The 25,621-nt window shown below is 54.5% G+C and overlaps 1 protein-coding gene across 2 annotated transcripts in view; it reads right to left on the reverse strand.

Annotated features, from left to right (window-relative positions):
* The window catches only part of SLC6A6 (solute carrier family 6 member 6), an 80,022-nt gene that overhangs the window by 13,530 nt on the left and 40,871 nt on the right, over positions 1 to 25,621 (reverse strand). For both annotated transcript variants that reach the window (XM_032412005.1, XM_032412004.1), the window contains 7 exons: positions 25,363 to 25,605; positions 23,531 to 23,665; positions 22,219 to 22,453; positions 12,233 to 12,365; positions 4,614 to 4,748; positions 3,325 to 3,428; positions 3,071 to 3,195 (listed from right to left, as the gene is read on the reverse strand). In XM_032412005.1, coding sequence (XP_032267896.1) covers positions 3,071 to 3,195; positions 3,325 to 3,428; positions 4,614 to 4,748; positions 12,233 to 12,365; positions 22,219 to 22,453; positions 23,531 to 23,665; positions 25,363 to 25,591 — 1,096 coding nt within the window. In that variant the 5' untranslated portion in view covers positions 25,592 to 25,605. The remainder of the gene's footprint in view (positions 1 to 3,070; positions 3,196 to 3,324; positions 3,429 to 4,613; positions 4,749 to 12,232; positions 12,366 to 22,218; positions 22,454 to 23,530; positions 23,666 to 25,362; positions 25,606 to 25,621) is intronic.

Consider the following 25,621-nt stretch of genomic DNA (forward strand, 5'->3'; position numbering starts at 1 on the left):
GGAGCCTTCTTGTGCCCAGATTTTCAGATGCTGAAACCACTACCCTAGAAAAGGGCTTCTGGTTTCTAAAGAGGGGACTCTGGCAGAGGCAGGGTGTGGGAGATGGGAGCCCCGCCAGCTTAGGGGGCACCTTTCTGACTGGAAACATTCCAGAGACAGAGGGAAAGGTCTCCTCCCATCTACAGGGGGCCTGAGGGGAGAAGCCAGGGGGAGGAACCATAACTGAGGCCCGCAGGTGCAAGAGGCGGTAGGAAGCAGCAAAAGAAAGGAGGCCTGAAAGGGGCTGAAAAAATAAAGTAAAATCCACAACTTAAAAAAATAATAATAAATAAATAAATTTTAAAAAGGTCAAGAAATGTGAAGACAAAAAAGGGCTAGAGGGCAGGATATTTAGAGCAGATATCAGAAACCCAAGGACTGACTTAAGAATGAAAAACAAAAACAAAAACAAAAAAACTGTAAAATAAATTGGAGCCAGAAACCACACCATAGGGCGTGAACCACAACCGTGGCAGGCAGGGGCGAGCCCTCCTACTGGCCCGGGTCTACCCGACTGAGGAAAACCCGCCTGTGACCTGGTGTCCCCACACTGCGACGGTAGAAAATCCCACGAGAAGTGGGGTAAGGGGCGCTTGTACCAACCCCAAAGCCCAAGTTGGAACAGAAGCCGCGTGGGCACCTTGGCTGGGGCCCACGGGGCCCCCTCCACGCCAGCTCTGGCCCGACTGGTAGGCATCAGTGCGTGGGGATTCGAGTCCAGCCAACTGCGAGACAGATGTAAAATGGGGCCCCCCACCCCCCACCTGCCGCCCGCCGCCCGCCACCCGCCGCCCACTGGGGCCTGGTGGAGGTTTTCTCAACGCGCTCGTTTCTGTATTTCAGTTTTGCCTTTGTCAAGCCAGCCTCTGGGAGAGGGTCTGAGCATCTTTCTCTAAAAGCGCACGGTGAACTATAGAGAGAGAAGTCCATGTGAAGGAACGCAGCCGCTCCGAGCACCAGCGCAGGCCTCTCGGCGAGCAGAGAACGCGCCCCTGCCCGCGCCGTGTGCACTCCGTTCGGCTAAATAATCATCTGGTTCAAATGCACTTCACTCAATATGGTGCTTGTTAAAAGCTTATTAGAGAAATAATCATCCTTGATGTGTCAGCTGTTCAGACATCACCGTGGGGAATAAACGACAAGGTGTTTGAAGTGGACAGGAGGAAGAAAACAACTTAGGGTGATGATATAGACAGATATAAAAATACCTAGTTGTCCACGGAGAAATATCTATTTTTTTATCCCACCACCAAATTCAGTCCACACTCCTGGCAATCACAACTGGTTTGTAAGCCCTCGACTGAAAAAAGGCACTGCAAAGGAGCTGCAAATTGTCTCCCCCCTCGTCCCTGGAACTGTCACACTCCCAAGTGGGTGTGGATCTTTCTGGAATTACTTTGTGTCCTCAGTCTCTGGCCAGCCTCTTGGGGTAGGAAAGCTACGTTTGACGGTCGGGTCTGGGACTGGGGGCAGTGGAGAGATGCGTGGGGCTGAGCTGTGGACTTGCCACCCTTGTCCTGCAACACTGGGGGGGGGGGGTGAGGGTGGCAGAGAACATCTTCGTTAAGTGAGGATGAAAGCAGGGCCCACGGGCTCGGAGGTCAGAGAAGGTCAGAGGAGCTCAGGTGCATTCTCACACAGGGAAGACCAGAGCTGTTACGTGCGTCCAGGGTGGGTGGGGAGGCAGGAGGTGGGGGAGGTCCTCATGTCAGAGGGGCCTGTCCAGGAGACTCCAGCTCGGACCCTTACCAGCCCGAGCAAGGCCCTTGCTCTCAAGCCACTGGTCTCCTCATCTGCAGAACAGACGTCTACATGCACAAGGCTGAGGTATCCCTGACCCCCAACGCTAGGGTGCTGTGGCTGAGGAACCAGGACACCGCCCAGTTTCCCACGAGGGCAAGGGCTCCAGCTGCATCTGACTCTGGTCCATGGTGGTCCCTGGAGTTAGGACATCAGGCTCTCCTCTGGGCCTGAGAGAAGCCTCTGCCCAGGACCCTCACCTGCCTCCATGTGGTCCCAGAGAGGTCATGAGAAATCAGGAGGCCGGGTGCAGCAGAGGACGTGTACAAAATAACCAAACCTTGCACGCAGCTGACGACCACCCGCCAAATGAATGGGCAGGACAGGAGTGAGGCGGAGAAGGGGCAAAGGTGGAATTTGGGGATCCTGGGAGCCTATGGTTCTTGTTCCCATATCCAAACCACTGCAGTTATATAGCTGCGGTTCTAGGACTTAGAACATCCAGGGCAAGTCCTAGAATACTGCGGTGCTGAGGCTCTAGGATTCTAGCAACCGAAGACCTCATCATATTCAGGTTCCAGAGCCACCTTGCTGGAGCTCCAGGATCCCAGCCTGGGATCCCAGGCTTTACAGAGTCCATCATTCTAAGACTCTTTCCTCTACTTCCAGAAGGAGCACCCCACCAACAGGGCCCACACCCTGAGGGGGTGACACTGTCCCCCCCAACCTACCCCCAAATTGGATCTGTCACCGTCCCAGAGGGCGGCCGGCATGCCCACTGTCTCTCCCCCACCCGCCGCCTACGGTGGTGACTGACACAGGGCAGACTCCGTTAATCAAGAACATCGGTGGAATGAATGAATGGGTTTGCTAGAGGGAGCGCGCTGGGAGCAAAGTGCAAAATACAGAAACCAAAGCTGAGAAGGTGGTGATGGAACGCCGACTGGTGGCTGGCTTGGGCCTGAGTTAGGAAAGTGGTTTCTGTTGCTGAAACCAGGAGTTTGCAGGGGGAAGGAGAGGGAGGGAAGACCACACAAAAGTAGCTAAATAGTCCCCAACTTAACCAACCCCCACGTTTCTGCAGCCCCTTGGGCCAAATTGCAATGAAAGTGCTTAAAATTTAGCTTTTGTACTCTTTGATACTTTGGGGACATCTTGGTGGGGGGGGTCCGTTTCGGAAACCAGGCTCGTCCCCCCCCAAAGCCCCCTGGGGTCTGGCTTCATGCCTGCAGTACTCGGCTTACACACTAGGTGGCAGTGCCCACCACCACTGCCACCAATACCACCATACCTGACTCAGCCACATCAGCAATGTCCACCCCTTGCTCTTGTGCCATGAAGCCCAGGATGGAAAAAATTGCGAAGCCAGACACAAAACTGGTACCACTGTTCAGGCATCCCAGCAGCATACAGTCCCTAAGTTACACATATGTCAGGGAGCAAGTTAATTCACAACACAAGGAAGCCACGCTCCCTACTTCTTCTCTTTTTTCTTTAAACATCATCATTTCTAAGGTCCACCGGGCCCGCTGGCGTGACACTTGCCTGTACGAGTTGTACTTGTACTTGTTGTAGCTCCCCAGAGAGGTCATGGCCCCCAGACAGATGGCATAGGAGAAGAATATTTGGGTCCCAGCATCAATCCACACCTATGGGGGTTTGGGTGGGGGTGGCAAGGAGAGAGAGAAGGGGCCAGTTAGAGCCAGCTTCCTGGAGGAGACGGTGCGGGTTCCGGGCCACCTGAAGGACTGCACCTCAAAACGTGCAGATTCTCGACTGCAATCAGAGCATTCGTGCTGGAATCCAAGGTGTCTTTCAAGGCAATATTGAATTGCAAGGAAGCCCAGAAGTCGAAGAAACCCCCAGTCACTCAGTATCAGGATTATGAGGAAAGGCTTTTGGAGCAGATGGATCTGAATTCCAACCATGAAATGATTGTGAGCAAGAGGACTCCCGCCCAGAGCCTCAGTTTTCACATCTGTAAAATGGGCTCTGCTGCACTATTACGCAGGTTCTAAGAGTAAAGATTTAGCCCAGTGCAGACACGTGGTAAGACCGTTAAGTCAAGGCTGCTATCATGACTGTAATTGCTATTGTCTGGAGCGGGGAGGAATTCCCTAACGGATTATGCAGGCAAAGCTGCTCTCCAGAACCTTCATCCAGCAGCTCCGGAGGGCCACAAAGCTGCCTTCCCAGTTGTCCTCTGATGTTGGCCAAGCCCCCGCCCCGGCCCCCCCATCCTGCCCAGGGCAAGAGGGCAGTGAGGAAGAGAACCAAAGCAGCACAGGACCTGGAAGGCCACCTGAAGGCTGAGGATCCTGGAGACAAAAGGTCCTCAAATGGGCCAATAAAACATCCCAGGGCTTTCTCCAACCCCTTGCGGTCACGTGGCCGAGTGCCCGGAGCTGGGCGTTCAGTATCTGCCCCTCGACCTTCCAAGAGCTCAGTACCCACTCTGAATTCCAACGTCAGCCAAGGAAGCTAGCAGCGCTCCTGGGCCAGCTCCCCCCCGCCACGATGCCGCCCTCCCAGCCGCTGCGGGCAGAGACCAGGGCCAAGGAGGAGACTAGCTCCTAAAAAGACTTCTCCCCCCTTCCCTGGCACAGCGCCCGAAGGAGACTGTGGCTGGCCTCAGCAGTCCCGCACATGGAAAGATACACACGCAGCTGGAAAGGCCCACGAGCATGCTAGACAACCTGCCACAGCCCAGCGGAAAAGTACTGGGCGCTGATGGCCCCACTCGATTTGTGCCCCCAAGGCCGCCGGCCTAGCTTTCCCCGCACCCTGCCCTGCCTGGCCCTGGGTGGGAGGGAGGACGGGCTGCCCTGCGGTACCTGCGGGTCCTCGAGGCGGCTGATGTCGGGGTACAGATAGAACTTGATGCCTGCGCCTGCCCCGGGCAGCGTCAGTCCACGGACCAGCAGCACCAGGAGCATGGCGAACGGGAAAGTGGCCGTGAAGTAGACGACCTGTGAGGGCAGAGAGTGATTCAGGGGAAACCCGGCATCAACCGCTGCTGTCAAATTCAAGCATTCTCCCCGAGGCCAGGGGTCTGGAGCCGAGCGTGCTGTTTCCCTTGCTGTGTGACCTTGCGCATGTTGCTTAACCTCTCTGGGCCTCAGTTGCCTCCCCTGTAACCTGGGTATAATACCAGTACCTACCTCACAGATTTACTGAGATTCAATGAAAACAATCCTGTAGATATTTACTGAATATCTAGGCCCTGGAAATAGAGTGGTGGACAAGACAGAAATCCCTGCCCTCATGGAACAGACATTTCTTTTTCTTTTTCTTTTTCTTTTCTTTTTTTTTTTTTTTTTATTTTTTTTTTTTTTTTTTACAGAGAGAGACACAGCGAGAGAGGGAACACAAGCAGGGGGAGTGGGAGAAGGAGAAGCAGGCTTCCCGCTGAGCAGGGAGCCCTACATGGGGCTCGATCCCAGGACCCTGGGATCATGACCTGAGCCGAAGGCAGATGCTCAACGACTGAGCCACCCAGGTCCCCGGAACAGACATTTCTAATGAGTGAAGAAGGAAAATGCAAAATAAGAGTGTCAACTATCAAGTGTATATGAAAAAGGCTTAGCCCCATGGTCGGCATGTGACGCTACGTATTAGCTAACATTACAACTGTTAGTATGACTCTTAGGGTTACGAATCAGTTAGGTGAGGGTTCAAACCCCAGCTCTGTCCCCTCGCTTGCTGTGTGACCTTGGACGTGATGCTTCACCTCTGGGCCTATTCCCTTATGTATAAATGGAGACAACAGTAATAGAAGACCTCCATCAAGAGGGGAAGTGAGGATTCGATGAGATGATATTTGGAACACCATCAAAACAGTGCCTGGCACGTAGGTGCTCAAGAAATGGGGCCTGTTGTCGACACTGATTTTGTAGGAAGTGCACACAGAACTCCTGGGAGGAAATGAAGCTTTCAAAGCCCCTTGGCCAGGAGACAGGGAAGGCCCCCCCCCCCAACTTACTTGGGGCCGTGGGAGGCCCCACAGCCCTCCCTGGATCACACAGCACATCCCGGGCAGCCTAAGGTCAATTGGAGGTGGGGACCCAGAGATGACCCAGGATGGGCTGTTCCATTGCCAAGGGCCTGCCCTACTTCCTCTCCTTCTCCTCTCCCGAAAGTGCTGGTCTCCAAATATCCTGTGCCCTCGGTTCTCTCGGATGGATTTTTCCCTAGCTTTTCATTCACTGTGAGGCATTTCCAGGCAGGGTTCATGCCTGGGAGGAGCTCAGAGGTGCGTGGCTCTGAACGGACGGCGAGATGCTGGTGTTTCCAGCAGGGCGCTGGCCGAGCAAGGACGCCCCAGGCATAAGGCCACTTGATGCTCACCGCAGCCCGCAAACTGGCGTGCTGGCCACCGTGCTGACAGAGGAGGAACGGGAGCTCAGCAGGGCTCGGAGACTTGCCTGAGTCATTCCCAGGGCACGGGAGCTGTAGTCAGGGCCCGTGGAGGGTAACCACCTTGTTCTGAGCAAAGGCACCAGGCATTTTCACTTCCCCAACGCAGCACATACAGAAATCTCCTGTTGACCACCTGAAACGCTAAGACTGGGTCGCAGAGCCCCTGACTCCCTCAGGGCCTTGGGGACCAGGGGACCAGAAAGGAATGACTACACAGCCAGTGTATCCATTTTACAGGTGAGGAAACCCACACCCAGAGAGCAGGATTAACGTGTCCATGGTGCTGGGGGCTGGGGGCAGGGCCAGGTTACTGCAGGGCACTTCTGGGGCCCACGTAGGTACCAGACACTGATGGAGGGTGACGGAGCCCTGAACCCCAACTATCTAGCACAGGAACCCTTGCTGGAGCAGAATTCTTGGACAGCCAACATCCCTGTGAGTAGAAACAACTAGAAAGGGGCTTTGGAAAAGGGCAAGAAGAAAGCTCTCAGGGCCTGCCTGGCTCAACTGCCCTTGGCCAGTACCACCAACCAGCATTTATTGAGTGCTTACTGTATGCCTGGCACTATTCCAAGTGCAGTAACTTCTGTACTTAGTTGGTCCCGCCCTAACCCTTTGAGGCAGGTTTCATTACCAGCCTCATCTTGAAGCCCAGAGAGTTGCCAGCTTGTCCACAGGTCACACAGCACTTAAGTGCCCCAGAGCCTGCCTCCAGACAGGGGCAGAGCAGTCAAAAGCCCTTCCCCGTCTGGCACTTTATTCGACCCTTCCAACAACCAGAGGAAGGCTGGACTCCCCAAGGGTGCAGGTCGGAATTCAAGCTCGCTGTCTGGCTTGCTGTGAGACCTTGAGCAAGCTACTGTCCCTCTCTGGGCTTCATTTTCCCACCCGCGAAGTGAGAAGCTCAGACCAGATGAGCTCTGGGGTTCCGTCCAGCTCTGCCGCTCTGGGCGGAGGGAGAGAGTGGCAGGGAGGGCCCACTCGGGGTCACCCGGGCTGGGGTTTGGATCCCACCTCTGCCACCTCCCAGCTGGGTGGCTTGGCCTCAGCTCCCATCTGTATGAGGAGGAAAATAAGGGTGCTTACCTCACTCGCCATCCTCAAGAAACCTGAGCAGTGAGGACTCTCCTGCTGATCCCATTAGGCTACAGGGCGGGCCCTACCCCTGCCTCTGTGGTTCCCCTCCAGCCTCCGATGCCTTTTCTCCATCTGGGCCTCAGTTTCCCCAGCCACCCCATCTTCTTCTCCTGAGGCAGAGAACCCTCCCAATTTCCCAAGGACAAGAAGGCAGGCTTGGAGGAAGGGGGCAGGTCAGGAAGCCACAGAAGGGGTGAAAGAAAGAAAACCAGCATGCCCCCACCCCTGCCCCCCAGGCTGCTCCTCCCTTCCTGCAGACAGGCCCTCCACTGGTTCCCACCTCTGGGCCCTGCTGTGGACCACACCCAGGGGCTGGTGGCTGTCCCCAAAGCCAGCTGGGTCCCACTGGGCTGGGCAACCAGGCTCTGGCCAGAGGGCTTTGTGTCAGGGACACAGGAAACCACCCCGGGATGGGGGTGGCTTCCCTTGTTTTCGTGTATTAAATCTGTTTAACAAGCACTTAGGGAGCACTTACTGTGTACCAGGCACTATGCTAAGAGCTTTATGTGCGTTAACTCATTTCATCCTCACGACAACCTGAAGAGGGAGGGAAGTGAACTACCTGCATTGTCTAGAGGAGAAAACAGGCCCCAAGAGGTGACGTCAGGTGCCTGGGGTCACAGCACTAGTAGGTGGAAGAGGTGGGATGGGACCCCTGCCAGCTGGCTTCAGAGTCCCGGGTCTTTTGTGTGTGTGTGTGTGTGTGTGTGTGTGTGTGTGCACTTTACTGCGGTTCGTCCCCCGATCCAAAAGAAGACAGCCCCACCTGCTCACACAGCCCTACCTAGTCACGCCACCTCATCTGCCTCTTTGGAAGCCACCCTTGTTTTGCAGAATTTGCTGCTCTGAGGACAAGCCCCTGAGAGCCATTCTCTCAACTTTTCCGTGACTCCCCCGGGATCCTCACGGGAGAAGCTGGTGCCAGCCGCCGCCAGTGGGCCTCTAGTGGTGGCCCAGCAGGCCTTGCCACGGGACATGGTATTTTTCCACTCTTGCTGGCAAGCCTCTGTGGTTCCTCTGAGCCCTTGACCCAAAAGCCCTGTGGCCCAACTGCCCTGGAAACTTGCAAGGACAACTATTCCTCATTCCCCTAGGGACGGCGGGGAGAGAGTGGCCCACAAGGCAGGAGGGAGATGGGCTAGTCTCCCACTGCCGCCCTGAACCTCCTTTGGGGGTAAAGGCCTGGGCAGCAGGGGTCACTCATCCCAAAGATGGAGGCTCCTAGAGGTGGGGCCACGGGTCTGTGCCCAGCACCTAGGCAGGCCCCGAGGGTCTTCACGGCACCCCTGTGTGTGTGAGGGGGGCATCACTAACTCCTTTCACATAAGGGGAAACCAAGGCTCAGAGAGGGAAGGGGACGTCCCCAAAGTCGTGCAGCTTGTGGGAGCAAAACTGAGATCCCAAACCAAGTCCGACTCTGACTGCCCCCGCCCCCACTTTGTTTTCAAGTGTGAGACGGAAGAGCTGGGGCTGCAGCCTCAGGACACGTCTGTGCTCATGTCCGTGATGACCGTACCCCCCTTCGGGTCCCCAGCACTGTACTTCCTGCGCGACGGTCTGGACTTGGCACCTTCCTGGCCTCATGCGCTGTGAGCAAGGACACGCCTGCCTCCCGTCCCCACGGTCAGGCTAGCCGAGGGGGAGGGCAGGCAGCAGGTGATGCTTAGGAGGTGGAAGAATGCAGGGCACCAAGGTGGGGAGCTGGGTTGCCTGGGTTCAAATCCCACTTGGCCACCGACACCTCAGAACATGAGGATGATGGAATGAGCTGTAATGGACAGCCCTGAGACCGGGGCCTGGCGCGCGTGCACGACACTGCCTTCGCCGTCGTTGTCACTGTCTGGTGTATGAATGAAGCCCCTGCAGATTCTGGGCCAAGGTTCAGACCCTTGGAATGATGACAATTACAAAAGGGGGAACTGAGGCTCAGAGAGGCAAAGTGACTTGAACTTGGGTCCTGAGCCGCCCAGGCCCTCCCTCCATCCACCCCCTGCTGGACCAGGGTCAGCCACTGAAGCACGGCCAGGGCCAGGATGAGGTCCGTCCTGCTGCCCATGGTCCCAGCCCCCACGGTGGCCGTGAACCTGGTCTGTGGCCAGGGCTGGAAGCCATGGTTGGCGGCGGGCGGCGGGCGGGCAGGCGGGCCATGGAGCTCAAGGAAGTCCACAGAGCCTTACTGTGTTTGTCTTGGCTTCTTGGGGCTGGCCCAGGCTCTGCTATTGTTCTGGGAGCCATGCCCGCCCCTCAGGGGCCTGGAGCGTGAGGAGGAGATTGTCTCCAGGGGCGGGGTAGGGTAGGGGGACCTCTGTCAAGTCACGTCTTCAACTGGCCGCAGTTGCAGCCCGGTACCCTCTACTTTTCGATTTGGTTCTATCCTCCTGCCCCCTCTATTGTATCTTAAAGGTTGCCTGCTGTTTCTGGGAAACATCAGCCTCCTCCATCAGACTGGGGGCTCCCCCATAGGTTTGGGTCAGATATACCTCAGGGCCTTTGCATTGGCTGTTCTCCCTGGAATATTTTCTCCTCCAGATACCCACATGGCTTACCCTTCACTTCCTTCGGATCTGTGTCCCAAAGTCCCCCTTCTTGGTGAGCCTGCCTGGCCACCTCATTTAAAAGTGTACCCCAACACTTCCCGTCCTCCTTCACCACGTTATTCTTCAGTCCACACCTGACTCCTAGATATTTTACGCACTCACCTTGTCACAACCAACAAATCTGTCAGCTCCCGCACCACAGAGATTTCTGTCTGTTCTGTGGACTCCCGAGTGTCCCGGGACCCTAGTCCTACAACAGTGCCTGACGGACAGTAGAGGCTCAAAATGTATGAGTGCATCAGGAAATGATCACGTCTCCAGCATCGTTCGGGACGAGTGCTCCACAGAAACTTCCAGATAAACTCACCTCCACGTGGGGAAACGGGAGGCACAGTGAAGAGAGCACTGGTGTTTAGGGCCCTGTCTCTGCCAAGCACTGGTGCTGGGTGCAGAGCACACCTTGTTGGAGCCTTCACCTTCACCCTTCTGTAGAAGAGGAAACCAGGGCTTCGAGTCCAGTGCCCCCGGACGAATCACTTCACCTCTCCCAGCTCAGCTCCCTCCTCATTTGAAGAAAGGTGGTAAGGAAACGGTTTGCACACAAGACAGAGGAGGAGGTGGGCCAACACCGGTGAACGAGCACCCCAAGGCTCTGTGGGGACTGCTCGAGGGGCCCCCTTCCTGCCTGTCCCGGTGGGACAATGTCAGCCTCGCCTGCTTCCTTTCCAGACTGGGTTTTAGGAACAGGCAGAGGGCCCTGCTCCAGACTCATCCCCATTCTGCCTCTGCAATCCTGGGGACCCAGATCTTGCCCTGAAGTAAATGCTGGGATCTGTTCAGATCCACGATTTCACTTACGGGGCTCTTCATCCAGGAGAGCATGGTCCTTAATGTAAATTCCAGTGCAGCAAAGGCCCCTTCTCCGAGTGATGTCACCCCTGCCCATCACCGTACCTCAAATGCCACCTTAACTTACTCTTTGGACCTTCGGGGGCTTTTAGACCTTAAAGAGATGTTCCCCCTGCCAAGATGCAAGTGATAGGAGGGAAATGCTAGGTGGGGGCCATATAAAGGCAGATCAGCCAACTCCCTCTCTCTGGCCTAGAGCCTTCGGTGCAGGCTCACACCTCTGATCACCACAGACCCTTCCGCACTGACCACATCACAGTGACCACGATACCGGCCAGGGTCTTGGTTCTTGGGTAATTGTTCAACTCTAAGTTAACAGGAAGTGTTTTAGTTATAGGCTGTCGTTTTCATTATGGGAAATATACCAGTTATACCTAAAACCTCAATGATAAGCTAACATTTTAATGATCAGCTACCACCTTGGTTAATAGCTAACGTTCTAGGGCGCCTGGGTGGCTCAGTCATTAAACGTCTGCCTTCGGCTCAGGTCATGATCCCAGGGTCCTGGGATCGAGCCCCACGTCGGGCTCCCTGCTCGGCAGGAAGTCTACTTCTCCCTCTCCCACTCCCCCTGCTTGTGTTCCTGCTCTCGCTATCTCTCTCTCTGTCAAATAAATAAATAAAATCTTTAAAAAAAAAAAAATAGCTAACGTTCTAGTCATCGTGTAACATATTAAATCAGCCGCGAATATTTCAGCGACGGCTAACAGTTTGGTTAACAACTAACATCTTGGTTATGAGCAAATGACTTAATCATCACCGAAAACTTTCCTTAATAACTAACATCTTAGTCTCCAGCCCAAGTGTTAGTTGTAAGAGAATTCGGTTAATCAGACTTAGCAGCCAAATTCCAAGCCTGTGCTTCTCAAACCTCCAGGTGCATTTGGATTATCCGGGGATAACGTTCAACCGTGGGTTCTGATTCTGTAGGTGCGGGGCAAGCCCGTGGGTCTGCATGTCTAGCAAGTCTGTGGGGGATGCTGATGCTGCCAGTCGGGGCACACTCTGCCAAGCAAGGGTCCGTGTTGTGGGTGGATCACTGGTAATCAACAGTAAGTCGCCAGGTCACCTTGCTACCTGCTAGCTTATCAACGCCAATGTTTGTTATCTGCTAACATCTGCATTACCACCAACACCTTGATATGGGAACCAGTGGTGTATGGGAGCTTGTGCAGGCTCCAGAGAGCCCAGCACCTAACTTTCAGGAATCTTGTTAGCTAGTTGTTAAACCATCGGTAACTTGAAATCAGACATGGTGGGAGTATTTACACCATGAAGTGGGCAAATGCAACAGAGCAGGCCTTATTTTCTTTCAGAGGACTGCTTTAGCAACCTACGCTGGCTCTTCGGTCTGGGCCAGTTTCAAGCAGGAGGGCCTGGGGGGATGGGGATAGAGTCTCTGCTGAGGGTAGACCCCCCTGAGGCAGGGGAGGGACAGACGCACAACTCACTTTCCCCGTGGACTTGACGCCCTTCCAGATGCAGAAGAAGCAGACCAGCCAGACAAGGAGAAGGCAGAGAGCAAGGTCCCACTTCAAGGAGCCAGGGTCGTCGATTCCTGAAGACAAGCTCAGCACGTTGCGCCTTCAAGCAAACAGAGCCACAAGTCAGTCGGGCTGGGCCCTGGGGCAGAGAGAGCTGAGGCCAGGGCTCCAACAGCCTGGGGTTGAAACCCTGGCTCAGGTGCCGTGTTTCCACAAGCCCCCTCGCCTCTCCAAGCCCTGGAATCCCCATGGGTCTCTGAAGCAGTACCCACCCACGTCACAGGGTTGTGGAGAAGTCAACAAGGGGATAGATTCGGACTCCTACCTCAGGTGAACCTGGGATCAACCCCGCCTGGCCTCGGGCAAGTTAAGTACATCTCTAAGCCTCAGTTTCCTCATCTGTAAAATGGGTACTAATTCCCATGTGATCGATTCTCAGTAGACCCTTCTTCAGTGCCCACTGTGGGCCAAACAATGGGTTCAAACTAGGCTCTACCGTGTAAAATCAATGGATTTGATTTACACTCTCTGTCCCAGTCCTCTTTTATGTTATTCACCCCTGTTTCTTATCTGGATCTCCATGAAAATGTACGCCTCAAGAGGGCAAAGTGTTTGTTCTATATGTGGCCACAGAGCACCTGCCCACCTCTTTACAGGGATCATTGTTAAGAGAAAACCCACACAAAGTACTAACGATAAGATCTGGGGTGCAGCCAGCACTGGGTAAACCTTATTGTTTCCATCCTAGCCTTGAGACGCCCAGAGCAGCTCTCGGCACCTAAGCAGTGCTGGCCTCCTGCCCCTGACTCCCTGCAGGATTGTGAAGGTCTCAGGAGGAGGCAGGTAGACGGTCTGAAAGCTAATCGGCACAGGGCAACCACCAGCCCTGCCCAGCATCACGCCGCAGACGCTGGGCCTTTGGAGTCCAAGAACCTCGCTGACCTGCAGAAGACGCCTATGGGCACCTGCTCGCAGACACATCCCTGAGGGGCCGAAGCCATCTGAAGTCGGGGTGGGGCAGCACAGGGTGCTGGCAGCCAGAAGCCACGAAACTCAATGCCAAGAAACTGTCCCCATGGTCCCAGAGCTCTGATACTGAAGCAGTGACCAAGGGCGGGCGCATCAAGCACAGGGACGTCAGCCCGGCCCCCCCACTCCATCAGGGTCCCCTGTCCCCTGACTCCTAGGCTGCTGACCACGGGAGACAGGCAGTTTGTGCTCCCCTGGGAAAAGCGGGGATTCCTTCTGACCAAAGTTAGCTCCTGGTTTCAAGGCCACACTCCAGCCCAAGAGGCAGAGAGGGGGTGTGACTTCGTGCCCCAATATCCTCTTCTGTAAAACACAGATAACAGCTTCTGCCCCCAGGCTGCTGCCTAGGAATGCATTCCAGACCATTCCCTTGCTCCCAGCCAGTCAGTGGTCAGGGCTCTGGGTCTCGGAAACCCCGCTGGGCCAGGATACTTCATTGCTTTTCCTTTTTTTTTTTTTTCCACAGAAGCTTCAACATGTGGACCTTGAATAAACCCAAGATCCCCATCTCAAGTGGCATCCAAGTGAGGCCTTTCTTTGGGCCGCCACCGTGCTCCCAGCACCTAGAATGACACAGGGCACATAGTAGGGCCTCAGTAGATACCTGTTGAGTGAATGAACCAAGGACTCAACTGAGGTGACAGGCAAGTTCACACGGCACTCAGAACCAAGTCATGAAATCTTTCCATTCACCTTAAAAAGGGGCAGCATTCCTGTCCTTTTTTTTTTTTTTGGTGAGAACCCCGACATCAAGGGGCTCCCCTCGGGCACCTCTGACGATGTGTGCTCGGAACATCCACAAGGCCTTTCCAGTTTATCTCATCTGATCCAAGGACGAGAGGTCATTTGCCCCATTTTACAGACGGGGAAAACCGAGGCCTGGAAGATTCAACCGCCCACAGACACACAGCCAGTGGCGGGCAGAACTAGCACCCCACACCCAAGCCTGCCGGACTCCCAAAGCCACTGCTCTGTGGACTCCCCCGCACTGCTCCTCTGATAAGCAGGGAGAATAGAGCCTAAACTTTGAAAAGAATCTGCCCCGTCCCCCTGCTATGGGCCAGGGTCCCCCTGAAGCCTCAAGCCAGGGGGCATCCCCACGAGGCAGGCCGTCCGCCAACCGCGCCCCGGCTGGGGCCCTGCCAAGCACGTGGGGCTGGCGGCGGTGGCTGCTTAGAACAAAAAGGCCTTCCCCGTGCAGCCTCCAGCGCCCGGCGCCTTCAATGAAGGCCCGGGGCACGCTGGGCAGCGGCCAAGGCTTCCTTGTGAATGGGCAGCGTCAGGGAGAGAGAGTGCTTCTCCACCTCCACACCTTGGCGCCCGCGGCAGCCACACGGTCCTCGTGCTGCCAGGGAAGCCTTTCCTGCTGCTCGGCGGACACCTGACTGGAGTCCCCGGCCGTCTCCCCGGCCACCCGCTTCCGCCAAATGTAACCTCCGGGTGAAAAGGCTGTCTTGCCTACCAGCCTCCGGACGGCCCCGAGGACAAGGATCTCACAGGCGGGCACACAGCAGGTGCTCAGCTAATGCTGAGGAGGGGCCCCGCCTTTTCTTTTCTCTTCAGGCCAGGTCGGCTGAGAAGCTTGAATCCGCAGAGCTCAGACCACACCGAGCCCCTCGGTTCCCGGACACCCTTTCTGCCTTCTCCTACTCCTGCGCTCCGTAAACCAGCGGGGCCAGCCACAGATGGCAGGCAGGCTGGCTCTGGGCAGCTGACCAGCTACGGAAGCCACAACGGGGAAACCGAGTCTCCACCGCTGGTGGCCATCTCCTTGGAGGAGCTCATGACACCTCCGGGTGACACTAGAAGGCATGTTCTCTTTGACCCAGCAATATGCCATTCCCGAGCCTCTCTCCCATGATAACTCTTGCACGGGTGGCCAACGACGGGGTCCAGCCCGAGCTAGTCATCACAGCACCCTCTGTAGGAGCAAAAGACTGGAAACCACCCAAACGGCCATCAATAGGGGCTCAGCAGCACAGAGAAGACACACAGTGGAATGTCACCCAGCCCTCGAGGTGGTGGGAAAGCTCCCTGTGCGCAGGTTAAGAAACGATATCCTGGAGATAAAATAAGTGAACAAAGCAAGGTGAACCGCGCTTATGGCATGCTCCCTATTGTGTTAAAAAGGGAAGGGGGTGGATGTACATTTGTGCTTGAATGCGCACAGACTATTTTTGGCAGGACACACAAGACGCCGCTGCTTGCAGTCAGTCGCTGCCTGTGGGGAGGGGGGACCTGGTGGTGGGGACGCGGGGGAGGGGAGCGCACTTGGCCTTGGGTATCATTTTTTCTACTTGAATGTTTTTCTCTTTGAATGTTTGATGTTTTTAGACGAATGATTCAATGTTTTTAATAGCACCTTTATAAAAATTATTTAGAAGTCTTGAAAATGTTTGTAATGGGCCGTGCAGACGTTCTAGGAATGGAATGAATGTGTCTCATCAGTCAGGGGTTGTCAAAACAGAGCCCAACGTGGGCTCGGGGCCAAAGTGACCGACATCCTTTCCAAAGATAGCTTTGGGTAGCCGTGGAGGCCGGAGAGCGTGTGCGGCCATCCGAATCCCTTTCTGAAGGGACCCCCGCGTGAAGGACCCTCCACGAGTCCCTCCCACGTGGGACTCCCACAGCCTCAGCCCCAGAACAGCAGACAGGGATCTGTTGGGCCTTCCCACGGTGGTGCGTGAGAGGGCTCAGTAAACTGTAAAGTGCTGTGCCCCAGAGGGACAGCCATGGTGCACTGCCCCTCAGCAGTCTCCTAACCACCCCAGGAGACTGCATGGTACCCCAAATCCAGCCACATGTCCCCAGCACTGCCACCACTCCTGTCTGGACCCCCACTGCTTCCCAGAGCTTTTTCAGTGGGCTCCCCACTTGTCTTCCTGCCTCCACGGTCACCCTCCCCCCCAGGTCTGTTCTCATCGAGAGAGAATCTGTCCAGACCCAAAGACGGGTCACACCACTCCTCTGTCCCACATCCTCCCATGGCTCCCACCTACCTGGCTAAAAGGCCCCCCTAACCTGCCCCATCCCTTTTGGCCTCCCTGAATAAGGTGACCAAATACTCTTATCATTCAGACCTATTAATAAGGACACTGGGACCACAGGTATATAAATGAGACATGTCCAGGACAAGTTTATGTATGCTTGTCCCATCTTGAACCTCATCCCCCATATGGCCCCTTCAGCCAGTGTCTTCTGGTATGATCTCTGAATAGACTGAGCACATTCCTGCCTCAGGACCTTTGAACAGGTTGTTTCGTCAGTCACTTGTTATATGACATGCCAACTGCCTCCCTGTGTCATTTCAGGTCTCTGTTCAAATGCTACTTCACTGGGGCAGCCTCTCCTGGCCATCGTATAAAAAGTATCCCTGGTCACTCTCCTTCCTCTGCCCTGGCTTTACTTTTCATCATTTGTCATCGCTTTTATATTACAATTATATTTGTGCTATCCATTTAATGTCCGTCTGTCTTACTAGAATGCCATCTCCACGGAGGCAGGGCCTGTGTCTGATCACTGCTGGATCCAGAACAGTGCCTGGCACAGAGTAGGTGTTCAATAGGCATTAACTGAGTAAAGTAATCATACCCATTTGGTTGATGGGGAAACTGAGGCTCAGAGAGGTTCAGGAATTCACCTGACATGACCCAGATAAAAATCAACCCTGGGCCTGGATCCCTTTTTCTGATGCTGCCCTGGGACCAGCCACCCATATGCCTGGTCCTATTCTGCCCTTCATGAGGGCCCTCAGAATCCCAGGCTTCCCCGCATCGCTCATACAGAGGGAGGAGAACCAGAGGTGAGCTGCATTCTTGTCCAAGAATAGTAATGATTCATTCCAGGGTGGGATCCAAAAAAGAATCGCCTGGACGTCTGTTGTGAGTCGGCCGCCCCGCTGCCGTCCAGCCGGCACTCAGAGATGTAAATACGTCCTCCGAGTGGGCCAAATCGTTTCCTTTTGACTGCCGGCCAGCCATTTATTGGCCATGGCTCTTCCCTGGAGACTGGCGGAGGCAACAATTATAAAAGAGCCCGTCCGCCCTGAGCATGGGGCCACACAAGGCTTTCTCCACCGCCTCCTCCTTCCGACAGCTGCAGAGGAAGATTGGCTGAGCACGGCTTGTTTGCAAATATGACTCATTTCTTTGATTCTAATAAAGTCTAATGATACGTGCTGAGCTCCCAGGGGGCTCGGGAGGAACCAGGGAGGAAGGCATGGCTCCGGCCAGATCTGGCCCCGCCTGTCTTCCAGGGCTAGGGTGAAGCAGGACCCTCGGGACAGAGCGAGGACCCCAGAGCAGGGACCAGCAGGATGAGGTTAACCGGGGGCAGAAGCTCTGTTTTCCGTCACAGAGCAACTCTGAGTCAAATCATGAAGCTATCGTGAAATGACTGTCTCAGGGGCCCCGGTGGCTTTCACGGGGCTCTGTAAGAGGACATCTCGCCGGCTCCTGCTGACAATGGTGCTTTAGCGTTGCAGATGGGGTGGGTCCACACCAAGAGAAGACCCCCCCTGAGAGTGGGTCACACACACACGGCACAATGTTACCTGTGGCCGTGGACTTGTAGCTGGTGGGGACACAGAGACCGGTGTCGGAGGTGAGGGCTGGGAGCTCTGTTCTAGCTAGCTGCTTGTGTAACCTTGGGCAAGTCACTTAACCTCTCTGGTCCTCAGTGTCATACCCAATGAGCCATGACTGGAGGCCCTGTCCTTAGCATATCACTTGTCCTAGCTCTTTAACTCGAGCCAGACTGTGAGGTGTTGGAACCATGCTATCCTCAAGGTTTAGAGAGGTGAGGTGACTGCCCTGAGGTCATGCAGCTGGGACGTGTGGGGGCCAGAGGCAGGCCCCCTGCTCTAAGGGACCGGAGCATCACCCATGCTCCCAACTCTCTCCTCTAGTAAAACAAGAGAGGGGGAGGGCGGCTGGCAGGGATGATCAGCAAATTCCTTCCCTGTCCAGGGCCATACGGAAGTCTCAGCTTTCACGGTGCCGTGTTATCTTGATTCCCAGGGAGCTCCCAGACACCCGTCGGGTATTGGTCCACCTCAAGGACCCACACGTCTGCTGCAGGTGAGAGAAGTGGAGATAAACATCGGCTGGGGCTGGGCTTTGGCTCCAGGGGCGTGGAGACCAGCACTCTGAGAGTATCCTCACTGCTCGGCAGCCTAACCTGGCACCAGTCACTGCCACCTCAGTCATGTCCCCGGGAGCCTCTCCTGATGGAAACCCCAGAACCAGTCACTGTAGGGCCAGTGGCTATTTTCGGGGGAAATCATAGAAACTGTTTCACCCCGGAACCCAGACCCACTGATGGCTGAACCCTCTGAGGCCCTGTATACAGTTGGTGCTTAATATATGTCCTAGTCTCTCTCCCACTAGTGTGTTCCTTGAGTAGATTCAATCATGTCACTCCCCTTCTCGTATACCTTCCATGGTTCCCCCTCCTAGAGAACAAAGCTCAAACTTACCAGGCTAACATTCGAGGCCTCAAACCTTCTCCTGGTCCCATGTGTCCTATGCTCGGGCCAAACTCATGACTTAACGGTTCCCAAACACTTGTGTGTGTTCAGAATGCCATGCCTCGGCATGGGCTGTTCCTTCCCCCCAGAATGTCTTTTGGCTCTCCTTTTCAGCCTAGTGAGCTCCTATTTGTGCCTCAGAGCCCAGCTCATATGGCCCTTTCATTTGCAGATGAGGAAACTAGGCCTGAGAGGGGTAGTTAACTTGCTGCTCCAGGCTCCGAAGCCAAGTGGAGGCAGACATGGAATCAGTAAGAAGAATCAGCATCCAGTGAGCACTCACTGTGTTCAAACACTCTCACTTAATCCTCTCTGGCTGAGCCAGATCATAGTATGGGAAAAGCCACGAGAGGGTTCTGAGCTGACAAATGCCATGTTTGGATTCACGGTTGACTTCAGAGCTGCAAGGGTAAGGCAGGGAGAGGACAGTCCAGTGCTGGGGTCTGGGGGAGTGATGCTGGGGGTCCCATGGAGGGGGGGTGGACTGCAAGTGGGGAGAGTAGTCAGACTCCGGGTATACTTGAAAGGGAGAGCCCAGAGCATCTGGGAACTGGATGTGAGATTTGAGGCAGGCAGGAATTTGGGAGGATTCCCATGCACTTCCCCACCTGAAGGGTCTCTGCAAAGATGAAATGCCAAAGAGAGGGACATGTCCCTGGCACAACGCTCATGGGAGCTAGTTATTCCACGTTAGTTCTCTTTCCTTTCCCCTCTTTCACGTGCAGGAGAAGGGAAGGCTCTGGAAGGCTGGGGACTGGGCCCTTCTCACCTATAGGCCTGGCCCAGGGCTGCACTGCACTGAAGCCCCCAGCCCTACTCACTGGCCTCAGCCTCTGCTCATGCGTGGCGGCGGGCCTGGTCTCCTCAACTAAGCCTGCATTCCAGGCTCTTGCTCTGTGGACCCCAGTCCTCCCCAGGGTTCCAGAAAGAGGGCAAGTTCTTTTTGGATGTTCAGGTGGGCTCACAAAGTTCAGCTAGGACCCGAAGGCTGGAATGGGAGGTGAGCACCAGGCAGGTGGCCAGTGCTCTGTGGGCTGAGAAAGTCCATCCGGATCCTGTGGGCCCTGGGAAGCTGCCTGCAAGCCCAGGACATTTCCAAAGATAAATCCTATCTTCACGGCTTCCAGGCCAGAAAGGGCAGCTTGGGTGCTCAGAATGAGGATTCTGGAAGGCAGGAGCCCGAGAACTCCCAGGAGGGCTGAGTGTAGGGGACAGGTGGGTGAGAAGGCATGGGGAACAACTGGACCCCCTCAGGACCTCATGGTTCACGGGAGCCCCTTCCCGAGAGCCCTCAGGCCTATGACAGCAGAGATGAGCCAGAAGGACAGCCGCATTTGCAATGGCAGGGGCGGAGGGGGAGGGTATGGGCATTTGAGAAGGGGCCACTCTTTGTCCCTCTGAAGGTCAGATCACCTGAGTTCCAAACGCCCCTGGAGGGCAGTTTGATCCACTATGAGGGCACTAAATAGATAATAATGGCCTGCATTTCTCAAGCAGCTTCTCAGGACTGGCCATGCACAGTCTCATTCAGTTAGAGCAACCCCACAACGCTGGGAGGGCAGTGCTAGGATCTCCCCAAGCACAGGTGAGGCCATCGGGGCCCAGAGGGGCAACAGCACCTGCCCAAGCTAGAGGTGACAGACCGAGGGTTCATGAAAGCCCGGACAACCAACCCAGGCCCGAGGCAGTAAGGCTCCAGCAGGCACCCAAGTGGCTGGTTGAGTGCCAGTGTCCTGGGCGGGGTGGGCTATGGGTGGTCAGGCTGTGCCAGGAACAGCCTAGGACAGACAGGGCTGTGGTTTCGGGCCCCATTCAAGTGAGAAGAATGAAGTGCCCGCATTTCTTTGTCTGTAAACTCAGCTCTCCAGAGGGTGTGGCGTGGAGGGGGTGATGAGTGTGCTTGTAATGTGCTCTTTGTCTGCAAGTGGAAAATATGTACACACAAAGAAAGAGCCCCTGTCCAAGTAGGCCTAGGGACTTGTGAGCATCGACCACAGGCTTGCGTGTCATGACAAGGACAGGGACCCCCTGACTGAGGACCACCTGATCCTTGCTTGCCCACGATTTCCTGGCCCTGGCCCTCAAGCATGGCTGGGACCGGCCAGCAGGACACCCCCTCTCTTGTGGGTCCGTTGCTGGGCTGGGTTCTCAGAGGTGGGAAGACCCTTGGAAGCTGCAAAGCTGACCCAAAAAGGAGTATCATCTCATGATGATGAGGGACCACCCCCATCGTTAATACTGTCTCCTGCCCCCCGCTATCAACTTCATCTCCAGGATCACTGGGGCTGTACGCAGGTGCTGAACCCCAAGTTTCATAGATCATGAAGAGCAGGGAAAGTGACCCATGAGTGCTTTTGCGACTGGTCTCCAAGCACTGTGTTCAAAGGACTCCCCTGTACGTCAGCTAAGAGTTACCCAAACTTCAGGTCTCCACATTCCGCCTTTCTGATGTCTGTCCTGCGTCTATACTCCCGTAGCTGCTGACGACATGGTGGTTCTCCCCTCCTCTCCTAAAGAGACAGAGCCTCTCTCCCCACCTCCTGGATTGGGTTAGTCTATGGCTTTCTTTGGCCGATGGGACATGAGTGAAAATGATGCCGACAGAGTTTTGAAAAGAACTCCTGCACAGGGGCTCCCCCATTCGTGGTCACGTGCTGAGCCGCCCGTGAACAAGCCCAGGCTGGCCCACTGGGTGATGGGCCCATATGGACCGGTTGCCCCTGGCCCCCCAGCCAATAGCCAGCTAATCCCCAGAAGAGCTATCCTGATGTCCTACAGCTGACCTACCCACGGGGGAGCCCCGCAAAGACTGGCAGAACTGCTCAGCCAAGCTCAGTCCAAACTGCCAATCAGCAGAACCATGAGCCAAATAAATGGTCGTTGCTGAAAGCCACCAAATTTGGGGGCGACTGTTACACAGCAAAAGCTAACTGATAGATATTTTTTACTCTATCGACTCACCTTTTCGCTTGAGTAACTATATCAGCTTCGTATGTGCATTTTTCTCTGTGCAATAACAGGTTTGACGTGCTAACTATATTTTTTTCTAAAATACATTAAGAAAACTATATCATTTTCAGACAACAGAAGTACATATACCTGCATACGGGTGTAGGAACGATTCATTCCCCTCATTTGACAGTTAAAGAAACTGAGGCTCAGAAAGGGGCAGTGACTTGCCGAAGTTCAAACAGCCAGTAAAATGGCAGAACTGGGATTCGGTTCCAGGCCTGTCTGAGACCAAAGGCATGGATTTATCTCCAAATCCGCACCCTCCTCCCCGCCCCCCACCCCGAGAGAGTGACAACCACATCCCTGGGGAGAAGATGAGGGAGTGGGCTGTCCTCTCTGCCCCCACCCACGTCCTCCCTCCTTCCTTCAGCGAGGCTGGCCTTACTCCCAGAACTCGGTGACAGGCGAGGTGAAGTTGTTGGCGCTGAGGGTGACCCATAGGCTCTTGTTCCTGCGCATAGTGTCTTCCATGCACTGGGGTGTGTTCCAGCTGTGGTTGCAGTGTGCCCAGGGCAGCTCCGACTGGAAGGACTGGAACAGGTAGTATGTGGCCCAGGCCAGGATGATGACGTAGTATATGTTCAGGAGGGACACGATCACGATGGAGGCGTAGCCGATGCCTGTGGGTGTGGGCAAGAAAGAGGAGCATCAGGAGGGAGGCCAGACCTACCACGGCCACGTAGTCAACCCTGGTATCTCTAGGCCTGGGGCCAGACGGGGCTCTTCAACAAGGACCAGCAAATATTTGTAGGATGAACGGATGACTGGATGGATGATGAAAGAATGGATGGTCCGATAAGGTGGATGAATGGAAGGATGTATAGAGGAGGGATAGCTCAATGAATGGATGGCTAGGCACATAGATGAGTAGATGGATGGATGGTTCGTTGGTTGGTTGGTTGGAAAGACAGCTGAGTGGATGGATGTTGGATTGATGGATGGATATCCAATTTGTTGATGGATGTATGGACGGTGGTTGGTTGGAAGGTTAGGTGGATGAATGGATGGATGAATGAGTGGATAGCTAGCCAGAAAGATGGATGGCTGGTCTAACCATTGACTAATGGAAGAAAGTTTACTGGATGGATGGATGGATTTATATAGATGAATGAATGAACAGATCCACACATCCTCCCAACCCTGCCAATTATAACCATAACAGTGATTATTTTATGAGTGCATACTAGGTGTGAGGCACAGGACTAAATGTTGTAATGATAATAAAGCTACCCTTAATTTGGAGCTTACTATGTATACAAAGCACTTTTACATAGCTATGTCATTTTGTCTTCATAGCGACCCTATGAAGTAAGCACATTATTTCCATTTTATAGATAAAGAAACTGAGGCCCAAAGAGATTAAGTGACTATTCCAAAATAACAAGAGTTTGAACAAGAGGAGGAAGTGGGACTTGAAGCCATACAGACTCCTGATCTGAGCGCCTATCTTCTGCACTACATTGCTAAGCAGCTGCAATCCTTCAACGACCCAGAGGTGGGAACAGCCTGGACGTGCTGAGCAGCTATGATGGGCAGCAGCATCATGGGAACAATGTGCCACCTGCTACCCTGGGTCAAGCACAGGCACAAGTGGACTTGCATGAGGCTCCAGTGTACCTGGCAAATAGCAGGTGCTCAATAAAAATGTGCTGAACCGATGAACACCAGGCCCCAGGTGACCTTTGTCCCATACTCACCGGAGAACAAGGGGCAGATCTTTTCCCAGCAGGTGATGCCCCCTTCAGAGGTGTACTGGCCTATGATTACCTCTAGGAAAAACACAGGCAGGCCGCCGCCAAACAGGAAAATAAAATACGGTATGAGAAATGCACCTGCAGAGAGAGCAGAGTGGTGAGGGTCAGGCTGTGGCTGTCACGGGGGCCGCTCCCAAGCCCTCCCAGCCAATGAGATCCAAGAGAATGAGTGAGGGACATTGGGATAGAGGCCAAACTCTTGGACCTGGTTGAAAAGTCTCCAGGCCTTGCCCATCTGTCCAGCTGACATCACTTTTCCAGGGGGCCTTCTCACCTCCTCCAGATGCACCAGGTGCTTTTTTAAGCCTCTGAGCCTTTGTTTACGCTGTGCCAACTACCTGCCTGCCTTCCCCACATCCGTCCATCTCAAACACGGCCTCCTCATGAAGCCTTCACCCGTCCTTCCCCAGGCCCGCCCAGGGCAGGCAGCTAAGAAGAACTAGCGAGGAAGAGTGCAGTGATGAGAAGCAAGAGGTGGGCATCTCCAGCTCGGGGTGGGAGCCAGGGGAGGAGTGAGGGCAAAGAGCCAGGGCGAGGGTTCCTACCTGGTGTCCACTAATGGCTTCAGCGGGTCCATAAACCCTTTGAAACTGTGGGCAACTTGGGTCTATGGCTATGTGCTTTGTTCTGGGGAGCGTCTAGGGCACTCATCAGAGTCCCAAAGGCGCCTGAGACCTACAAAAGGTTAAGAAACCAGGCTCTAAGGCAGAATTTCCCAAAAGGTGGTTCTTCTAACTTGGGCGGCCGCGGCATGCCATCTGCTGCCATACGAGCCTCCGACTGAGGCCGTCACGAGGGCCGAGCCGTTCCTCCCTGCCCAGGGCTCTTTGAGCTCTCTCCTGCACCAGGGAGAAGGTCTCTGTCACATGCTGCCGGACTTTGACACCTCCAACAGGAGAGGATTCTAGCTCAGAGCCTTCAGCAGGTGTAAAAAACAAAAAACAAAAAACCACAAAAACCCAAACCAACCAACTAACCAAACACCCAGACAGGGGCCTTATATTTTAAAAATGATCTTCAAAGGTGGTCAAAAAGAGACAACTTCAAGGTTTAAGTTCTGGGGACGTGACCTACCGCATGGTGACTATAGTTAATAGCGCTGTACTACATATTTGAAAACTGCTATGGGAGTAAATCTCAAGTTCTCATCACAAGAAAAAACGTTATAACTATGTGAGGTCATGGATGGTAACTGAACTAATTGTGGTGATCATTTAGCAATATACACATGTATCAACTCATTACGTTGTACACCTTAAACTAATACATGTTATAAGTCAATTATATCTCAATACAAGGGGAGAAAAATTTTAAATTAAAAAGTACTAGAAATACCTTCACTGTATTTTTTTTTCCTGGATACCTTTCTATCACAGCAAATGATACTGGTTTTCCATTTATCGGGGGGAAACAAAGCTTGCTTTTGAAGTGCCTTTGGGTTAAGTTAGAAAAAGCCAAAGCAAAAGCATATGGATCTGGGCGAATCTGTGGGACACATGGGCCTGGCCTCACTGCCTCTCTTCTGAGGGGATCAACTGGAGGGTCAGAGAGAGTCAGGGACCTGCCCGAGTTTGCAGAGTTAAGACACCGAGAGAACGTCACCTGCCTCTCAGGCATGCTCATGTATTGCCTCTGAAGTGGGGTGGGATGGGGTGGGCACACAGAGGTTCCAGGTGGGGGCCTGGGAAAGCGGGGCACAGAGAGGCCCCCACGGTCTGGCCCCTCCCTCTCCTTGCTGGCCACTCGCTGCCCAGCCCAGCCCAGCCCAGGCTTACCTCCACCATTTTTATAGCAGAGGTACGGGAAACGCCAGACGTTGCCCAAGCCGACAAAGCCGCCAGCCACGGAGAGCACAAAGTCGATCTTGCTGGACCACTTCTCCCTCTGAGGGGGCTTCCCCTCGGCCTCATCTTCGGGCCGCGTGCCTGGGCTCTTCCCTGGGGATGGCTTCAGGATGTCTTTGTGAAAGTCTTTCAGACACTGCAGCTTCTCCTTGGTGGCCATGTCCTCCTCGCTTTCTGTGGGGGACAAAAC

The sequence above is a fragment of the Phoca vitulina genome, unplaced genomic scaffold, assembly GCF_004348235.1.
Source record: "Phoca vitulina isolate PV1807 unplaced genomic scaffold, GSC_HSeal_1.0 scaffold13, whole genome shotgun sequence".
In the NCBI taxonomy this organism is placed as follows: Eukaryota; Metazoa; Chordata; class Mammalia; order Carnivora; family Phocidae; genus Phoca; species Phoca vitulina.